Below are 16169 nucleotides of genomic sequence, written 5' to 3'. Positions count from 1 at the left end.
GCTGAGACCCTTCATCAGGACCGGAGATTGCTCATGCAGACTTGTCAATTTCTTCAACGTCACTATGAACTTTCACCCTTCCTTCAAATTCACTTGGTCATCTCAGACACCTCTCTCCCTTTTCTTGATAACTATCTTCATTTTAGGAGAGAGATTATCCACCGACATCTCCAACAAACACATCAACTCCCACAGTTACCTTGACTATACCTCTTCCCAACCTGTTACATGCAAGGATGCCATTCCCTTCTTCCAGTTCCTCCCCATCCACTGCATCTATTCTTATGATAATGCTTTCCATTCCAGGATGTTCAAGATGTTCTTTTTTTAAAACAAAAAAAGGGGCTCCACCCCACTTCTATTGATGGGGTGAACACCTGCATCTATTTCCTGCACTTCCGCCTCACTGCATTCCCCACTAGACGTAACAGGGATAGAGTTCCCCTTATCTTCACCTACCACACCACAAGCTTCTACATACAACATACTTCCTGTACCTAATAAAGTGGACACTCAGTGTACACTCATGATCTTCTGCTGGTATAGACAATCCACTCAAGGTTCGACATGCGTGTTCAAAGATGCTCTTCTACACACCACTTTGTAACGCAACTTTGAAAGGTTGAACAAGTTAAGTCTTTATTCTTTGGAGCGTAGAAGGTAATGGGGGGACTTGATAGAGGTACTTAAAATTATGAGGGGAATAGATAGAGTTGATGTAGATAGGGGAGATTCAAACAAGAGGACATGAGCTGAGTTAAGGGGCAAAAGTTTAGGGGTAACATGAGGGGGAACTTCTTTACTCAGAGAGTGGTAGCTGTGTGGGATGAGCTTCCAGTAGAAGTGGTAGAGGCAGGTTTGATCTTGTCATTTAAAAAAAATTGGATAGGTATATGGACAGAAAAGGAATGGAGGGTTATGGGTTGAGTGCAGGTCGGTGGGACTAGGTGAGAGTAAGCATTTGGCATGGACTAGAAGGGCCGAGATGGCCTGTTTCCGTGCTGTAATTGTTATATGGTTATGAGTTACTGTTGCCTTCCTGACTGCTTAAACCAGTTTGGCCATCCTCCTCTGACCTCTCTCATTAACAAGACATTTTTGGTCACAGAACTACCACTCACTGGACACTTTGTTACATTTTTCACACCTTTCTCTGTAAACTCTAAAGATTATTGTGCATGAAAATTCCAGGATATCAGCAGTTTCTTAGATACTCAAACCAACTCATCTGGCACCAACAATTACTTTATGGTCAAAGTCACTTAAATCATATTTCTTCCCCATTTTGATTTTTGATCCAAACAGCAACTGAACCCTCTGATCATGTCGATATGCTTTTACACTTTATTCTGGTTTATATCAAAAAAAACTTCCATCTGATTTGTACCACTTGCTGCCACACGACTGGCTGATTAGATAGTTGCTTTAACAAGTGCACAGGTGGGGGGACGCCACGTGATGACGTAGGATCGAGACACTGGAACCCAGCCCTCCCGTAAAAAATCAATAAATTAATGTTTAAGTGAAGAAAAGTTAGTCAATATTTTCTTAAGGTTACTTATAAACTACTCCGGATTGTTTTAAGCTATGCCTCATAAACAGAGGATGAAGAAAATTACTACCGCGAAGACAACTCAGGTTGGAACAGAATCAAAGCCTACTTCTACCGAAGTACAATACATCACCGGCGAAACAGAACAGGAAACTGCGGCAGCATCGACCATTTCTAAAGGAAAAGATCAACGAGAATTGCGCAAGCGTAAAGGAACGAGCATGCGCAAACGAGACCAACCAGAACTACAAAACCCAGCAGCGACTGAAACCGAAAGTGAATCTGAGAGAGAGTCAGATTCTCTGGAAAAAATCAGATGAAGATGGAGATGAAAGTTCCTCTGAAAATACAAAAAAGACTTTGAGACAAATAATGCATAAATTAGAAAAATTAAATGCATTAAAAGTAATTAAAGAAAAAATAATAAATATGGAGACTATGTTTGATAAAATGACAAAGAAACAGGAAAAAATGGAAAAGTAAATTACAGATTTGGAAATTAAAATGGATGAAATGGTTGGAAGAATGAAGGAAATGGAAGATGATAATAATGCCTGGACATCAGAAAGAAAACAACTCGTGGAAAAAATTGATAAGCTTGAAAATTTTAGTAGACGCAATAATATTAAAATTGTTGGACTTAAAGAAGATACTGAAGGAGAAAACCCAATAAATTTTTTTCAAAAATGGATCCCTGAAAAATTGGAAATGGGAGAAGAAACTTCAATTGAGATCGAAAGGGTGCACAGAGCCTTAAGGCCAAGATCTCAAGATGATCAAAATCCACGATCAATTTTGATAAGATGTTTAAGATACCAGGATAAAGAAAAGATTCTGAGAGCGGCTGCCCAAGGTGCCAAAAGAAGAAAGGGTCCATCAATGATAGCAGAGAAATCAGTTCTTTTTTATCCTGATATAAGTTATAACCTTTTGAAGAGAAAGAAAGAATTTAATTCAGCTAAAAAAAGTCTTATGGGAAAAAGGTTATAAATTTTTAATGCATCACCCAGCAACACCAATAATTTTTTTGGAGGAGGGAAAAAGATTTTTTTCCGATTATCGAGATGCGGAGGTGTTCGCACAAAAACTTCCATCTATTCGCTAATTAAACAGAGACTTTTAAACGTTATGGTTAAAGACGAAGACAGAGATAGTGAATGAAACTGATGGACATTTAAGGATGATACAAGGGAGAAAAGTAAAATTTTAGAAATTTTATTGAGAATATGTTTTTTCTTTCTTTTTTAAATCTTTTTATTAATTTTAAACAAACATAAATGCAACATGAATACAAGGTGTTTGAGAGTACATAATTAATAGTTTAAATAGACATTCAGATATATAATAATAAAAAATATAACCTCCCAAACTCAGAACATTAATGAACAAAGAACAAAAAGAAAAAAAAAGAAAGACCCCCCAAAAAAAAGAAAAAAAACACTAGCCAACATGGGCCATTGAATAATATTACGTACATATACAGTAGTGCCAATAACTCCGAACCTCCATCCAAATAATTAAGGATAATATAAGTAAGGTTTAGGAAAAGACAATTCAACTCATATGAAAATGTTGAATAAATGGTCTCCAAGTTTCTTCAAATTTAACTGAAGGATCAAAAACCACACTTCTAATTTTTTCTAAACTCAAACAAGAAATAGTTTGAGAAAACCACTGAAATACAGTTGGAGGATTAATTTCTTTCCAATTCAAAAAAATAGATCTTCTAGCCATTAATGTAACAAATGCAATCATTCGTTGAGATGAAGCGGATAAACAGTTATTATCCGTCATTGATAAACCGAAAATTGCAGTAAAAGGATGCGGTTAGAAATTGATATTTAAAACTCTTGAAATAATACTGAAAATATCTTTCCAATAATTTTGTAAACAAGGACAAGACCAGAACATATGAGTCAATGAAGCAACATCAGAATGACATCTATCGCAGGTTGAATTAAGATGAGAATAAAATCGAGCCAGTTTATCCTTAGACATATGAGCTCTATGTACAACCTTAAATTGTATTAGGGCATGTTTAGCACAAATAGTGGATGAGAATAATATGTTTTTTCTTTTCTTATATATATACTTTTTATGTTGCGGGGGGGCTGGGGAGCTTTGAATCGGTCACTACGGGATTTACGTGTGTAATCATGGCGATTGCCATGACCCGTACAATAGACGGGGGTAATGTTGTGTTTTTTTTCTTTCACAACATTAGTAGGGGGTATTTTGTTTTTTTCTATATACTCTATTTTTTTTTCTATTCTTTTGCCTGGATGATTGGTGGGGACACACATAGCAACATGGAGACTTTTTTAAAAGATTTCCCAGGATACCACGAAAGTTGAAAGATTAGGCATTATTATAGATAGGAGTAACATAATTAAAAACAATGACTAATGTATTGAATTTCTTAAGTTTTAATGTTAATGGGCTTAATGGACCGGTAAAAAGAAAAAGAATTTTAACATATATTAAAAAAATGAAAATAGATATAGCTTTCTTACAAGAAACTCATTTAACGGACATAGAACATCAGAAATTAAAAAGAGATTGGGTTGGAAATGTTATTGCAGCTTCATTTAACTCAAAGGCGAGAGGAGTTGCAATTTTGGTTATTAAAAATTTACCAATTAAAATACAAAATGTATTAATTGATTCGGCAGGAAGATATTTAATTATACATTGTCAAATTTTTTCAGAACTATGGACTCTTATGAATATTTATGCACCAATGAAAATGATGTAAAATTTATACAGGAGGTCTTTTTGAATTTAGCTAATGCACATGACAAAATATTGATAGGTGGAAATTTTAATTTTTGTCTAGATCCAGTTTTAGATCAACAAAGTCTGTTACAAAATCAAAAGTAGTAAAATTAACTCTATCATTGATGAAAGACTTAAATTTGATTGATATATGGAGAAGAATCAATCCAAAAGAAAGAGATTATTCATTTTATTCAAATAGACATAAAACATACTCAAGGATAGATTTTTTCCTATTATCAACAAATATTCAAGATAGAGTGAAAAATGTGGAATATAAAGCAAGAATATTGTCTGATCACTCTCCTTTAATAATGACAATGATAATGATAGATAAAGAGGAATCAATTTATAGATGGAGATTTAATTCAATTCTACTAAAACGTCAAGATTTTTGTGATTTTATGAAAAAGCAGATTCAGTTCTTTTTAGATACAAATTTACATTCAGTTGATGATAAATTTATATTGTGGGAAGCAATGAAGGCATATTTGAGAGGTCAGATAATAAGTTACACTTCTAAAATTAAGAAGGAATATATGATAGAAGTAGATCAATTGGAAAAAGAGATTATAAAATTAGAAAAAGAATCTCAAAGAAATATGACAGAAGAAAAACAAAGACAACTTATTAATAAGTTAAAATATAATACACTCCAGACATATCGAACAGAAAAAGCAATTATGAGAACTAAACAGAGATATTATGAACTAAGTGAAAGATCACATAAGGTCCTTGCATGGCAGTTAAAAACAGATCAGAATTCTAAAACAATAAATGCAATTCGAACAAAAGTAAATGAAATTACTTATAAGCCTCTAGAAATTAAAGAAGCTTTTAAGAATTTTTATTCTGAGTTGTATAAATCAGAATCAAAAAATGATGACGTCAAGATAGAAAGATTTTTATCACAAATAACTCTTCCAAAATTAAATATGGAAGAACAGAAGGGATTAGGTATGCCTTTTTCATTGAAGGAGGTTGAAGAAGCTCTAGGATCACTTCAAAGTAATAAATCTCCAGAAGAAGATGGCTTTCCGCCTGAATTTTATAAAAAATTTAAAGATTTATTAATTCCTCCTTTTATGGAGTTAATACATCAAGCGGAAAGAACGCATAAACTTCCAGAATCTTTTTCAACAGCTATTTTAATAGTATTGCCAAAAAAAGATAGAGACCTTTTAAAACCAGCATCATATAGACCCATTTCTTTATTAAACACTGATTATAAAATAATAGCAAAAATCTTATCTAATAGATTATCTAAATGCTTACCAAAATTAGTGCATATGGATCAAACAGGATTTATTAAAAATAGACAATCGGCAGATAATGTAACCCGGTTACTTAGTATAATCCATTTAGCGCAAAAGAAGGAGGAAACGAGTGTGGCAGTTGCTTTAGATGCAGAAAAAGCATTTGATAGATTGGAATGGGACTTTTTATTTAAAGTATTGGAAAAATATGGATTAGGAACATCATTTATAAAATGGATTAAAACCTTAAATACTAATCCCAAAGCTAAAGTCGTGACAAATGGTCAAATTTCAACATCATTTCAGTTAACAAGATTAACTAGGCAAGGTTCTCCATTATCACCTGCTTTGTTTGTGTTGGCAATAGAGCCATTAGCTGAATTAATTAAAATGGACCCAGATATTAAGGGTTTCAGAGTTAATCAGGAAGAATACAAGATTAACTTATTTGCTGATGATGTTTTACTTTATTTAACAGATCCATTACATTCATTACGCAAATTATCTTATCGATTAGAAGAATATGGGAAAATATCAGGTTATAAAATAAATTGGGATAAAAGTGAAATTTTACCTCTTACTAATGGAGACTATAGTCAATGTCGATTAATAACTCAATTTAGATGGCCGGCAAATGGTATAAAATATTTGGGTATAAGAGTTGATAATGACATAAAAAACTTATACAAATTAAATTATTCACCACTTTTGAAAAAAATTTAGGAAGATCTTGATAAATGGATGGCACTACCAATAACATTAGTAGGTAGAGTAAATACTATAAAAATGAATATATTCCCTAGACTACAATATTTATTTCAATCATTACCAATACAATTACCCCAGAAGTTTTTTCAAGAGTTAAACAAATATGTGAGGAAGTTTCTCTGGAAAGGTAAGGTGTCAAGAATATCGTTGGAAAAATTGACATGGAAATTTGATCTAGGAGGGTTACAATTTCCAAATTTTAAGAATTATTATAAAGCAAATCAACTTAGATTTATTGCATCTTTTTTCGAGAAACATAAACCGGCATGAATTAGAATAGAACTAGATAAAATAGGAGAAAACGTACCAGAAGATTTTATATATAAATGGGAATCTAAATGGATACGGGAAAAGATAATTATATTAAAACATTTGATTGACCTATGGAATAAGATAAATGTTGATGAGGAGACAAAAAAATCTTTACTAGCAAAGAGATCTTTAATTCAAAATAGACTTATTCCTTTTACAATGGACAATCAACTTTTATATAATTGGTTTCAAAAAGGGATTAGATATATAGGAGATTGTTTTGAAGGAGGTATATTAATGTCATTTGATCAATTAAAGAACAAATATGAAGTATCAAATAACACTTTATTTTGTTACTTTCAACTAAGGGCTTATTTAAGAGAAAAATTAGGTCAAACAATGTTAATGTCAAAATCTAATGAAATAGAAATTTTAATTCAAAAAGGAAAGATTAAAAAATTTATATCTTGTATGTATAATTTGATTCAAAAACAGGCAATTAAACAAGGAGTCCATAAGTCAAGACAAAAATGGGAAAGTGATTTGAATATTAAAATTGAAGAAACAAAGTGGTCAAGACTATGTCTTGATAGTATGACAAATACAATAAATGTTCAGTTAAGATTAGTGCAATATAATTTTCTACATCAATTATATATTACACCACAAAAAATAAATAAATTAAATTCAAATTTATCTGATCAGTGTTTTTGATGTAACCAAGAAACTGGTACTTTTTTACATTCTACATGTTCTAAAATTCAACCTTTTTGGGCAAATTTAAGTCTTTTACTGGAACAAATTACAGGAACACAACTTCCTCATAATCCAATATTACTCTTACTAGGTGATATTGAAGGGATAAAACCGAAACTCAAACTAAATAAATATCAGAAAGAATTCATAAAAATTGCACTGGCAGTAGCCAAAAAGGCTATTGCAGTTACTTGGAAATCGGATACATACTTAAGTATAGATCGTTGGAAGAAGGAAATTTATGGCTGTATTCCACTTGAAAAAAATTACTTACAATTTAAGAGATAAATATGAAACATTTTAGAAAATTTGCTCCCTTACTTACAAAAGACAGGATTAAATATATAGGTGCTCCGAAGATGAAATAATTGGTTATTTGGGGAAATAAATAAATATATATACTTAAGTTATTATGAACTCCATGGAGCATGTGGGGATCTTCTGATATCCAGGCACTCTTTCTCTTTTTTTCCTTTCTTTTTTTTATATATAGGGATGTTGGGGGGGAAGGGGGGAAAGGGTATATATATTTTTTTTTCATATATTTTCTTTTATTTCTGCAATTATTTGAAAACTCAATAAAAAAAAAGTTTATATAAAAAAAAACAAGTGCACAGGTATACCACTGTGTATTCTCTGCAATTTCTACTATCTCCAACACAACCTTATCACGAGTCATATCTATCCTTCCCCTCCCCATTGGGATTACTCTCTCCATAAGTCCTTAGTCCACTCATCCTTTGTCACTGATCCCCTTCCTTTTATCCCTGCAACCTCACTAAGTGCCACATGTGTCCCTACATCATCTCGCTCACCACCATTCATGGCCTAAACTGTTGTTCCAAGTGAGATAATACCCCAATTGTGAATCTATCTGTGACATTGGTAGACAACACAGACTGGTGGAGGGGATGTGGAGGCCATCTTTACTCCATTGGCTGTAGCAGCCAGGATCTCCCAGCAGCCAGTTATTTTCAATTACCTCCACTTCTTCCAAGTTGAGGCCAGACGTAGATGACAGAAACAGAATCTCATATTCCATCTTGGCCGTTTCCAACTTGATGGCAGTAACACTGATTTCTCCAATTTCTAGTAACCATTCCCCTCAGTTGACCCCTCCCCCCCCAAATCCTTCAGTTCTCTCTTTCCACAGCCCACCCTCTCAATTTGGCGATCATCTACACATTCCTCCATTTCCCATCCTCACATTTCCTACCCTTTATTCCATGGTCCACTCTCCTGTCAAGTTCCAACTTCTTCAGCTCAAGTTCTTACACCATTCCCACTCCTCTCTCGCCTACCTGCCCATCTTCCTCCTCTCCCATCGATTCACCCATCATCCACCAGCTCCCGTTCCATCCCCTCTTTCCCCACCCGTCTCTCCAGTCCCAAAGAGGTTTCTCGACCAAAAACATCAGCTGTCTGTTTCCCTCCACAGATGCTAAATTCCTCCAGTATTTTGTTGGTTGTTCTAGAATTATCTATTTTCACTCAGATTTCTAAACATCTGTAGTACTTAGACTAACAGCTTAAATATTATCTGCCACCTTCAAAGGTTTGTGTGTGCAAATTTCAATGTGTTCCAATATACCCTATACAATCTTGTTGTATCATTTAGCCTACCTTCTATTCCTCATCGATTGTCTAAACTCAAATTAAGAATGTGTGATTGTACAGTGGTTCAGAAGCTAAAGTCCAGGCAGATTCAGATTTATATAACATGTACTGTACATCAAAACATAGTGAAATGCATCATTTACATTATCAACCAACACATCTAAGGATATGCTGGGGCAGCCCACAAGTTCAGGTGAAATATGCACTGTGTGTTTCTGGGCAATTGAAATGCCCAGTGATGGTGAAAAGTGGTTGAATTCACACCCTCCAAATAGGAAATTATCCTGGGACTCTCCAACCAATTTACAAGACACTAGAACACTGAACTGTCAACATCAGGCGCACCAAGGGAGCAGCTGAAGATTCAAAGTGGGGCTAGACTTGGCCACAGTCTTCAGGAAGCACAACCTCTGTGAATAAGGACATGGATTATTGGAGGTGGCCTCACTCTGAGAAAATGCAGGCAGTGGACAGCTGCAAAGTTGGGAGAAGTGTGGAGGGAGGGGTTTGGAAGGAAGAAGTCCTAATGGAATTGGGTACAGACAAATATGCATATCATAAGCATCTCTCAGTATGTATGTCCATTTAGGTACACATCCATGCCAAGTCCATGTCTGGAATCACAAGTTCTCTGGAAGTCTGAGTTCAAACAAGGCCCTTCCTAGGGTTAGAGGGCTCTATATGCATGGATGAGTGAGAGGGAGAAATGGGGCTTGTTTTGCTGTTGTTGCTTTGTTCCTTGCTATGTTTCGTTGTGCTGGGTTATGTGTTGTTCTACCGAGCTTTGTAATATTAATTCTATGTATTGTTGGCGTCAGTACGAATGGCTTCATTTTTGGGTAACCCCTAGCACATCCTTGGGTGTGTTGCTTGTTAATGCAAAATGAATCATTTCACTGTATGTTTCATTGTACATGTGATAAATAAATCTGTATCTGAATCCCCTTGCCACAGGATTTTGCTTTGTCTACCCCATGCTGTAGCTAATGCTCAGCAGCTATCCTAGGTTAAAAGAAATCATGCAAAAGCATCTTCTGCACTTGGGAGGCCTTAGATTCTTTTGATTAAATAAAACCACCAAAATCAATATGCTCATTTTGATTTTTTAGTTATCAATATTTGTTTCTTTCCCAATCACTGCACCCTGGCATGAAGAGTAATCAATGATAATGAAGTATGCAATTTAAACTTATTAAATTTTAAAATATATTTGAAAGTTACTTACTTGGGCACAACTACCAACAAAGTAGTAAGATACTCAGAGTCGATTACAAAGTCGTCCTTCTTCACAATATCAGCTAGGCTTCTTGTCATCAAACTTCCACTACAAATGATCACACAAACCATATGGCAATACAAATTAAATATGCATTTCCCCTGGCAAAACCCATCTATCACCCACTGAAATAATTCTAAGATCCATTTACTGAAATTTTAAGGGCTAGGTTTGAAACCAAAAGTAAGAGAATTGGAAAAAAACTCAAAATTGTAAATTACGTGGCAAGTGATACTTACTTCATGTCCAGCTATAATACAGGTTAATATATTAAAATGTAACTTACACGTTCTTCCTCTCTAGATTCTGCAAGTTTCCTTTTAGATTGTTGTATGCTGATGCTCTTGCTTTTAGATCATTGTCAATCTGTGATACTTGCTGCAAATTTGCAAACAATTAATGGTTTATTTACTTGAAAATAAATGGACATCTGAAAATGCCAAATTTACTTTTCATAATCAATAAAGTCAACCTTTTCAAGACTGATTCCATTGCTATGATACTTCAGAACTTTTGGTGTGAGGGGGTGGTTATTGGATTTACCCAGCAAAAGAGCAAATGTCCAAATGAGCAAGGATAAACAAAAGGATTGGAAAAGCCCATTAGTGCCATGTTTCTCTAATGCTCTCATTTAATAACATTCAACTGCCTTTTCAAAGACATCCCTTGAATTGAGATCATTTGCTGTGGATATACTTAATATACCTTATACAGTGGATTCCAGTTAATTGAGCTATCAGTTAATCAGGGTAGCTGTTTGTTGGGTCAACTCAAAAAACAAACTAAATTGAGAAAGAAGCAGGAATTCCCTTCATTTATCTGGGAAATGATATTGGGACAGGAGATTGCTGCTGAACAGTTTCTCACAGGTGTCAGTCACATGCATCTGTAGAGCTGTTAGACACTACACTGTGCCTAGAGGAAACAGTTTTAAAATAGCATCAACTGTATGTGTTTCTGTTCAAAATGCAGTGATTTTTGTCACTTCTAATTGGCAAGACAAAAAGAAAGACAATTCAGAACAGTTTGCTCATTGCAGTTTCAAGCATTCAGGCTTGGAGATGCCAGAAAGGCCTGATAGTAAAAATGAAAATGAAAGTTAGGAATTATGAAGAATTTGAAGTCATCAGCAATCACCTTGAATGATACAATGAAAATGAAGATTTGGTAAATGTAATTGTTGAAAGCATTGTATGAAGGCAGTCCATTTTCTGCACTAGATGTCTGCACTGATTTTGTTCATTTACAGTTAATCAAAAGAACATGGCTGCGTACACTGGATGAGTTCCTACGGATAACTATTATGAACTAATACACAGATTTATAGTACTACAGCAGGACTGATCGTGTTCTAATTTGTTCTGTATTTCTTTAAATACTTAATCTATTATTCAGTTAAACAGTAGTTTGTCTTTTTTAAATATACATTTCTAACTGTTTCCATGAAACTTCACCTAATTGGGATAGCCACTTAATTGGACCTAAATGTACTGGTCCCAACGAGTCCCAATTAACTGGAATCCACAGTATTTGCACACCTCCAGTTCCTAAATGCAGTATCAGATCTGTTCTCGATAGATCTTTTCAGTACCATGTTTCACCTTATTTCTTCTATTCTGGTTTTACACCAGAAGAACTTTAGATCAAGCCTAAGGTTTAAAAGGTGTTATTAATTAGTGAAATGAATCAAACAGAGACAAACACAGAGGACGTCTCTTGTTCTTTACAGTTCATTGTCATTTAGCTATACACATGCATCCCAAAGGAAACAATATTCCTCCAGAGGAAGGTACACACACACAGAGCAAAGACTCACACAAAATAAAGTATTATCACAAGTAAGTTAATAATAAGGTACAATTATGACACAATTTAAAATGCAAACAGTATATAGTGGCATGCAGAAGTTTGGGTACCCCTGGTCAAAATGTTTGTTACTATGAATAGCTAAGCAAGTAAAGGATGACCTGATTTCCAAAAGGCATAAAGTTAAAGATGACACAGTTCTTTAATATTTTAAGACTACCGTAAATTCCGGACTATAAGCCGCTACTTTTTTCCCACGCTTTGAACACTGTGGCAACACTGCGGCCTATACTACGGTGCGGCTAATGCATGTTTTTTTTTCATGCCGCCAAAAACATTTTGCCTCGTAACAGTAAACCAATAAAATTGATGAGTAGTTCACAGAGGTCCAATGAAATTGTACGATAAATCAAGCGCACTTTCACAATTAAATTATTGTAAATCAGTCATTTGTACTCACCCTCATCAACATGGAAAACACTCGAAGAAAAGCATATGATGCAGCTTTTAAGTTAAAGGCGATCAATCTGGCGGTTGAAGAAAGAAATCGAGCTGCGGCACATAATCTTGGCATAAATGAATCGATGTTGAGATGGTGGAGACGTCAGCATGAAGAACTGAGTCAATGCAAAAAGACAACAAAAGCTTTCAGAGGTAATCATAGCAGATGGCCCGAACTTGAAAACTTTCTTGAAGACTGGGTTAACACACAGAGAGCAGGTGGACGCGGTGTTTCCATCGTGCAGATCAGACTGAAGGCTAAAGCAATCGCCACCAAAATGAAAATCGAAGATTTTAGAGGTGGGCCATCGTAGTGTTTTAGATTTATGAGACGAAAAGGCCTGTCCGTCAGGGTACACACGACTCTGTGTCAGCAGCTCCCTCCCGACCACGAGGAAAAACTTGCTAACTTCCGCACATTCACTCAAACAAAGATAGCGGAGAATTCCATCGGGCCAGATGATATCATAAATATGGATGAAGTAACTTTGACGTTTGACCTGCCTCTCACTCGGACTGTTAATAAAAAAGGTGACTCGTCCATCACACTGAAAACAAGTGGCCATGAGAGAACGCATTTTACTTGTGTTCTGAGCTGCACAGCATCCGGACTAAAGCTTCCACCGATGGTGATTTTTTAAGCGGCTGACAATGAAAGTTCAGTGAAAGATGCCATCAAGAGTACAAACTCAATTCCAGCTGTGATTCCTGGGGGCACCACGAAGTATTTGCAGCCACTGGACATCAGCGTGAACCGGGCATTTAAAGTGGCACTGCGCGTTGAGTGGGAGGCTTGGATGACGAGCGGCGAGAAATCCTTTACCAAAACAGGACGCATGCGAAGAGCATCTTTAACTCAAGTCTGCCAGTGGATCCTAAATGCGTGGAGCCGTGTCACAACATCCACCATCACCAGCGGGTTTCGAAAGGCTGGACTGCTGCATGATGAAGAGGACCGCGTGTGCTCAAGTGAGAGCGACAATGAAGAGACTGAAGTGAGTGACGAGATCCTGAGGTTTTATTCAATTCCGACACTGAAGAAAGGACTTTGATGGTTTTAGTGCGCAGGAGGAAGATGAAGAAGGCGATCAACAACTTTTCCTGGTAGGCTGCAGTATATATATATTTTTTAAACCAGTCGTTAGGAGATATTGGTAATCTTTTTATAGAGCTGCCATCTTGAAATGGGGGTAATGTTAGTATTAGATTATGCGCTTGCCGCTTGGCATTTTCTCGAAGGGTGGGGGGAGGGGGGAGGGATCTTTTCTCACGCTTTTGCTCTTTATTTTTTTGCTTTTAGTTTATGGGCCGACTTTAAATTATTAATATTGTTGAGGTGTCATGTTCTCCGGTTGCTCCTGAATCAATTTTCCTCCTTCCTGAATTGTGGGTTATGTGTCTTTTTAACCTTTTATGATACACACAACTAATATTAGTATGATGGATAAATCTGTTAACTTTATCTCCTGGAATACTAATGGTTTAAATCATCCAATTAAACGTAAAAAAATATTTAAAGTATTCCATAGACTGAACGCTAATATTATCTTTGCACAGGAGACCCATATCAGGAGGGAGGATAATCAATGTTTTTTTAGGTTCTGGAAGGGTCAACAATTTCACTCGAATTGTACCGCTAAAATTAGGGGTGTGTCTATTTTTATAGACCCCTCAATATCGTTTATACATCATGAAATTATTTCTGACCCACAGGGTAGATTTTTGTTGATAACTGGCTTACTTTTTAATCGGAAAGTTGTTCTAGTTAATACTTATGCTCCAAACTTTGACTGCCCTGAATTTTTTAAATGTTTATTTACTTCCCTTCCTAATCTAAATGAATATATGTTGATAATGGGTGGAGATTTTAATTGTTGTTTGAATCCTTCGATGGATAGATCTAAACCTATTCGTACTCTTCCGAACAGATCAGCCCTACTTATTAATTCTTTTATGGTTGATTCGGGAATTACAGAAGTATGGCGGTTTTTGAACCCTAAAGATAAAGAATTTTCATTTTTTTCACATGTATATCATAGCTATTCTAGAATTGACTATTTTCTTATTGATCATTGGTTATTAACGGATGTTATTGATTGTAAATATGATTCTATTACTATTTCGGATCATGCACCTTTGAAGTTATCTATTAAGATTTCGGACTATTCCAATAATATCAGATCTTGGAGGCTTAACGCTACTTTGCTTCAAGACCCAGAATTTATCACCTACATAAAACAGCAAATTGACTTGTTTTTCTCAACAAACTATACTGAAGAAATCGACAGAGGAATACTTTAGGACTCTTTTAAGGCTTTTATCCGTGGACAAATTATCTCATATTCTGTTGGTAAAAAAAAAACAAAGATATTTAGATATTGCTTTATTGGTGGATAAAATCAAGGAAATTGATAAGATTTATTCCGTGACTCCTACCAAAGAACTTTATAAGAAGAGAGTTGAGCTTCAAATGGAACATAGTTTACTATTATCTTCTTCAATTGAAAATCAATTAATTAGGATCAGGGCTCAATTCTATATTCACAGTGATCGAACTGGCAAACTGTTAGCTAATCAATTAAAAGCTATTTCGACTAAGCGACAAATTATTAAAATTCGCAAACAAGACGGTAATTTAACTACTGATCATAAAGAAATTAATAATACTTTTCAAGATTTTTATAAATCTTTATATCAATCAGAATTTGATGGTGACCAGTCCATGATAGATAATTTTTTTAACAATTTGAATATTCCTAAACTGATTGATGAAGACCATAGCCTGTTAGATGCTCCTATCTCTATGGTGGAAATAGGAGAGGCTATCTCATCAATGAATTCAGGGAAAGCTCCTGGTCCTGATGGTTATATAGTAGAATTTTTTAAAACTTTTTCTTCTTTGCTCTCTCCTTGGTTATGTGAAATTTTTAATGATGCGTTTGCTAAGAAGAGATTACCTCAATCTTTTTATGAAGCTAATATCTCTCTAATTCTTAAAAAAGATAAAGATCCTACTTTATGTACATCTTATCGCCCTATATCACTATTAAATGTAGATTCTAAGATTCTTACAAAAATTTTAGCCATTAGATTAGAAAAAGTACTATCACAGATTATTTCAGAAGATCAAACTGGTTTTATGAGGAATCGGTATTCCTTTTTTAATGTTAGAAAATTGATTAATATAATTCATACTTCACCACCCACAATCCCAGAATGTGTTATTTCATTAGATGCTGAAAAAGCTTTTGATAGAGTTGAATGGATATATTTATTTAATACATTGAGAAATTTTAATTTTAGTCCTAACTTTATATCATGGATTAAATTAATATATCATAAACCTGTTGCTTCTGTTCTTACAAATAACTATAGATCCTCTTTTTTTCAATTATCTCGTGGTACGAGACAAGGCTGTCCCTTAAGTCCTTTATTATTTAATATTGCATTAGAACCTTTAGCTATTGCTATTCGTGAATTCTCCTAATATTTTTGGTATTACCCGTAATGAGAAGTTATACAGATTATCACTTTATGCTGATGATTTGCTGTTATATATTTCTGACCCTGATAGGTCTATTCCCGCTATTTTATCCTTGTTGGTTCAATT

General features: G+C 34.8%; 1 protein-coding gene across 2 annotated transcripts in view; it reads right to left on the bottom strand.

Moving 5' to 3' along the window:
- The window catches only part of atp6v1c1a (ATPase H+ transporting V1 subunit C1a), a 91836-nt gene that overhangs the window by 22199 nt on the left and 53468 nt on the right, over positions 1-16169 (bottom strand). For both annotated transcript variants that reach the window (XM_059972153.1, XM_059972159.1), the window contains 2 exons: positions 10539-10630; positions 10202-10300 (listed from right to left, as the gene is read on the bottom strand). In XM_059972153.1, the coding sequence (XP_059828136.1) occupies positions 10202-10300; positions 10539-10630 (191 nt within the window). The remainder of the gene's footprint in view (positions 1-10201; positions 10301-10538; positions 10631-16169) is intronic.

Source organism: Hypanus sabinus, chromosome 1 (genome assembly GCF_030144855.1).
Source record: "Hypanus sabinus isolate sHypSab1 chromosome 1, sHypSab1.hap1, whole genome shotgun sequence".
NCBI lineage: Eukaryota > Metazoa > Chordata > Chondrichthyes > Myliobatiformes > Dasyatidae > Hypanus > Hypanus sabinus.
The sequence above is the reverse complement of the archived record's forward strand: the minus strand, read 5'-3'. Positions and strand labels throughout refer to the sequence as shown.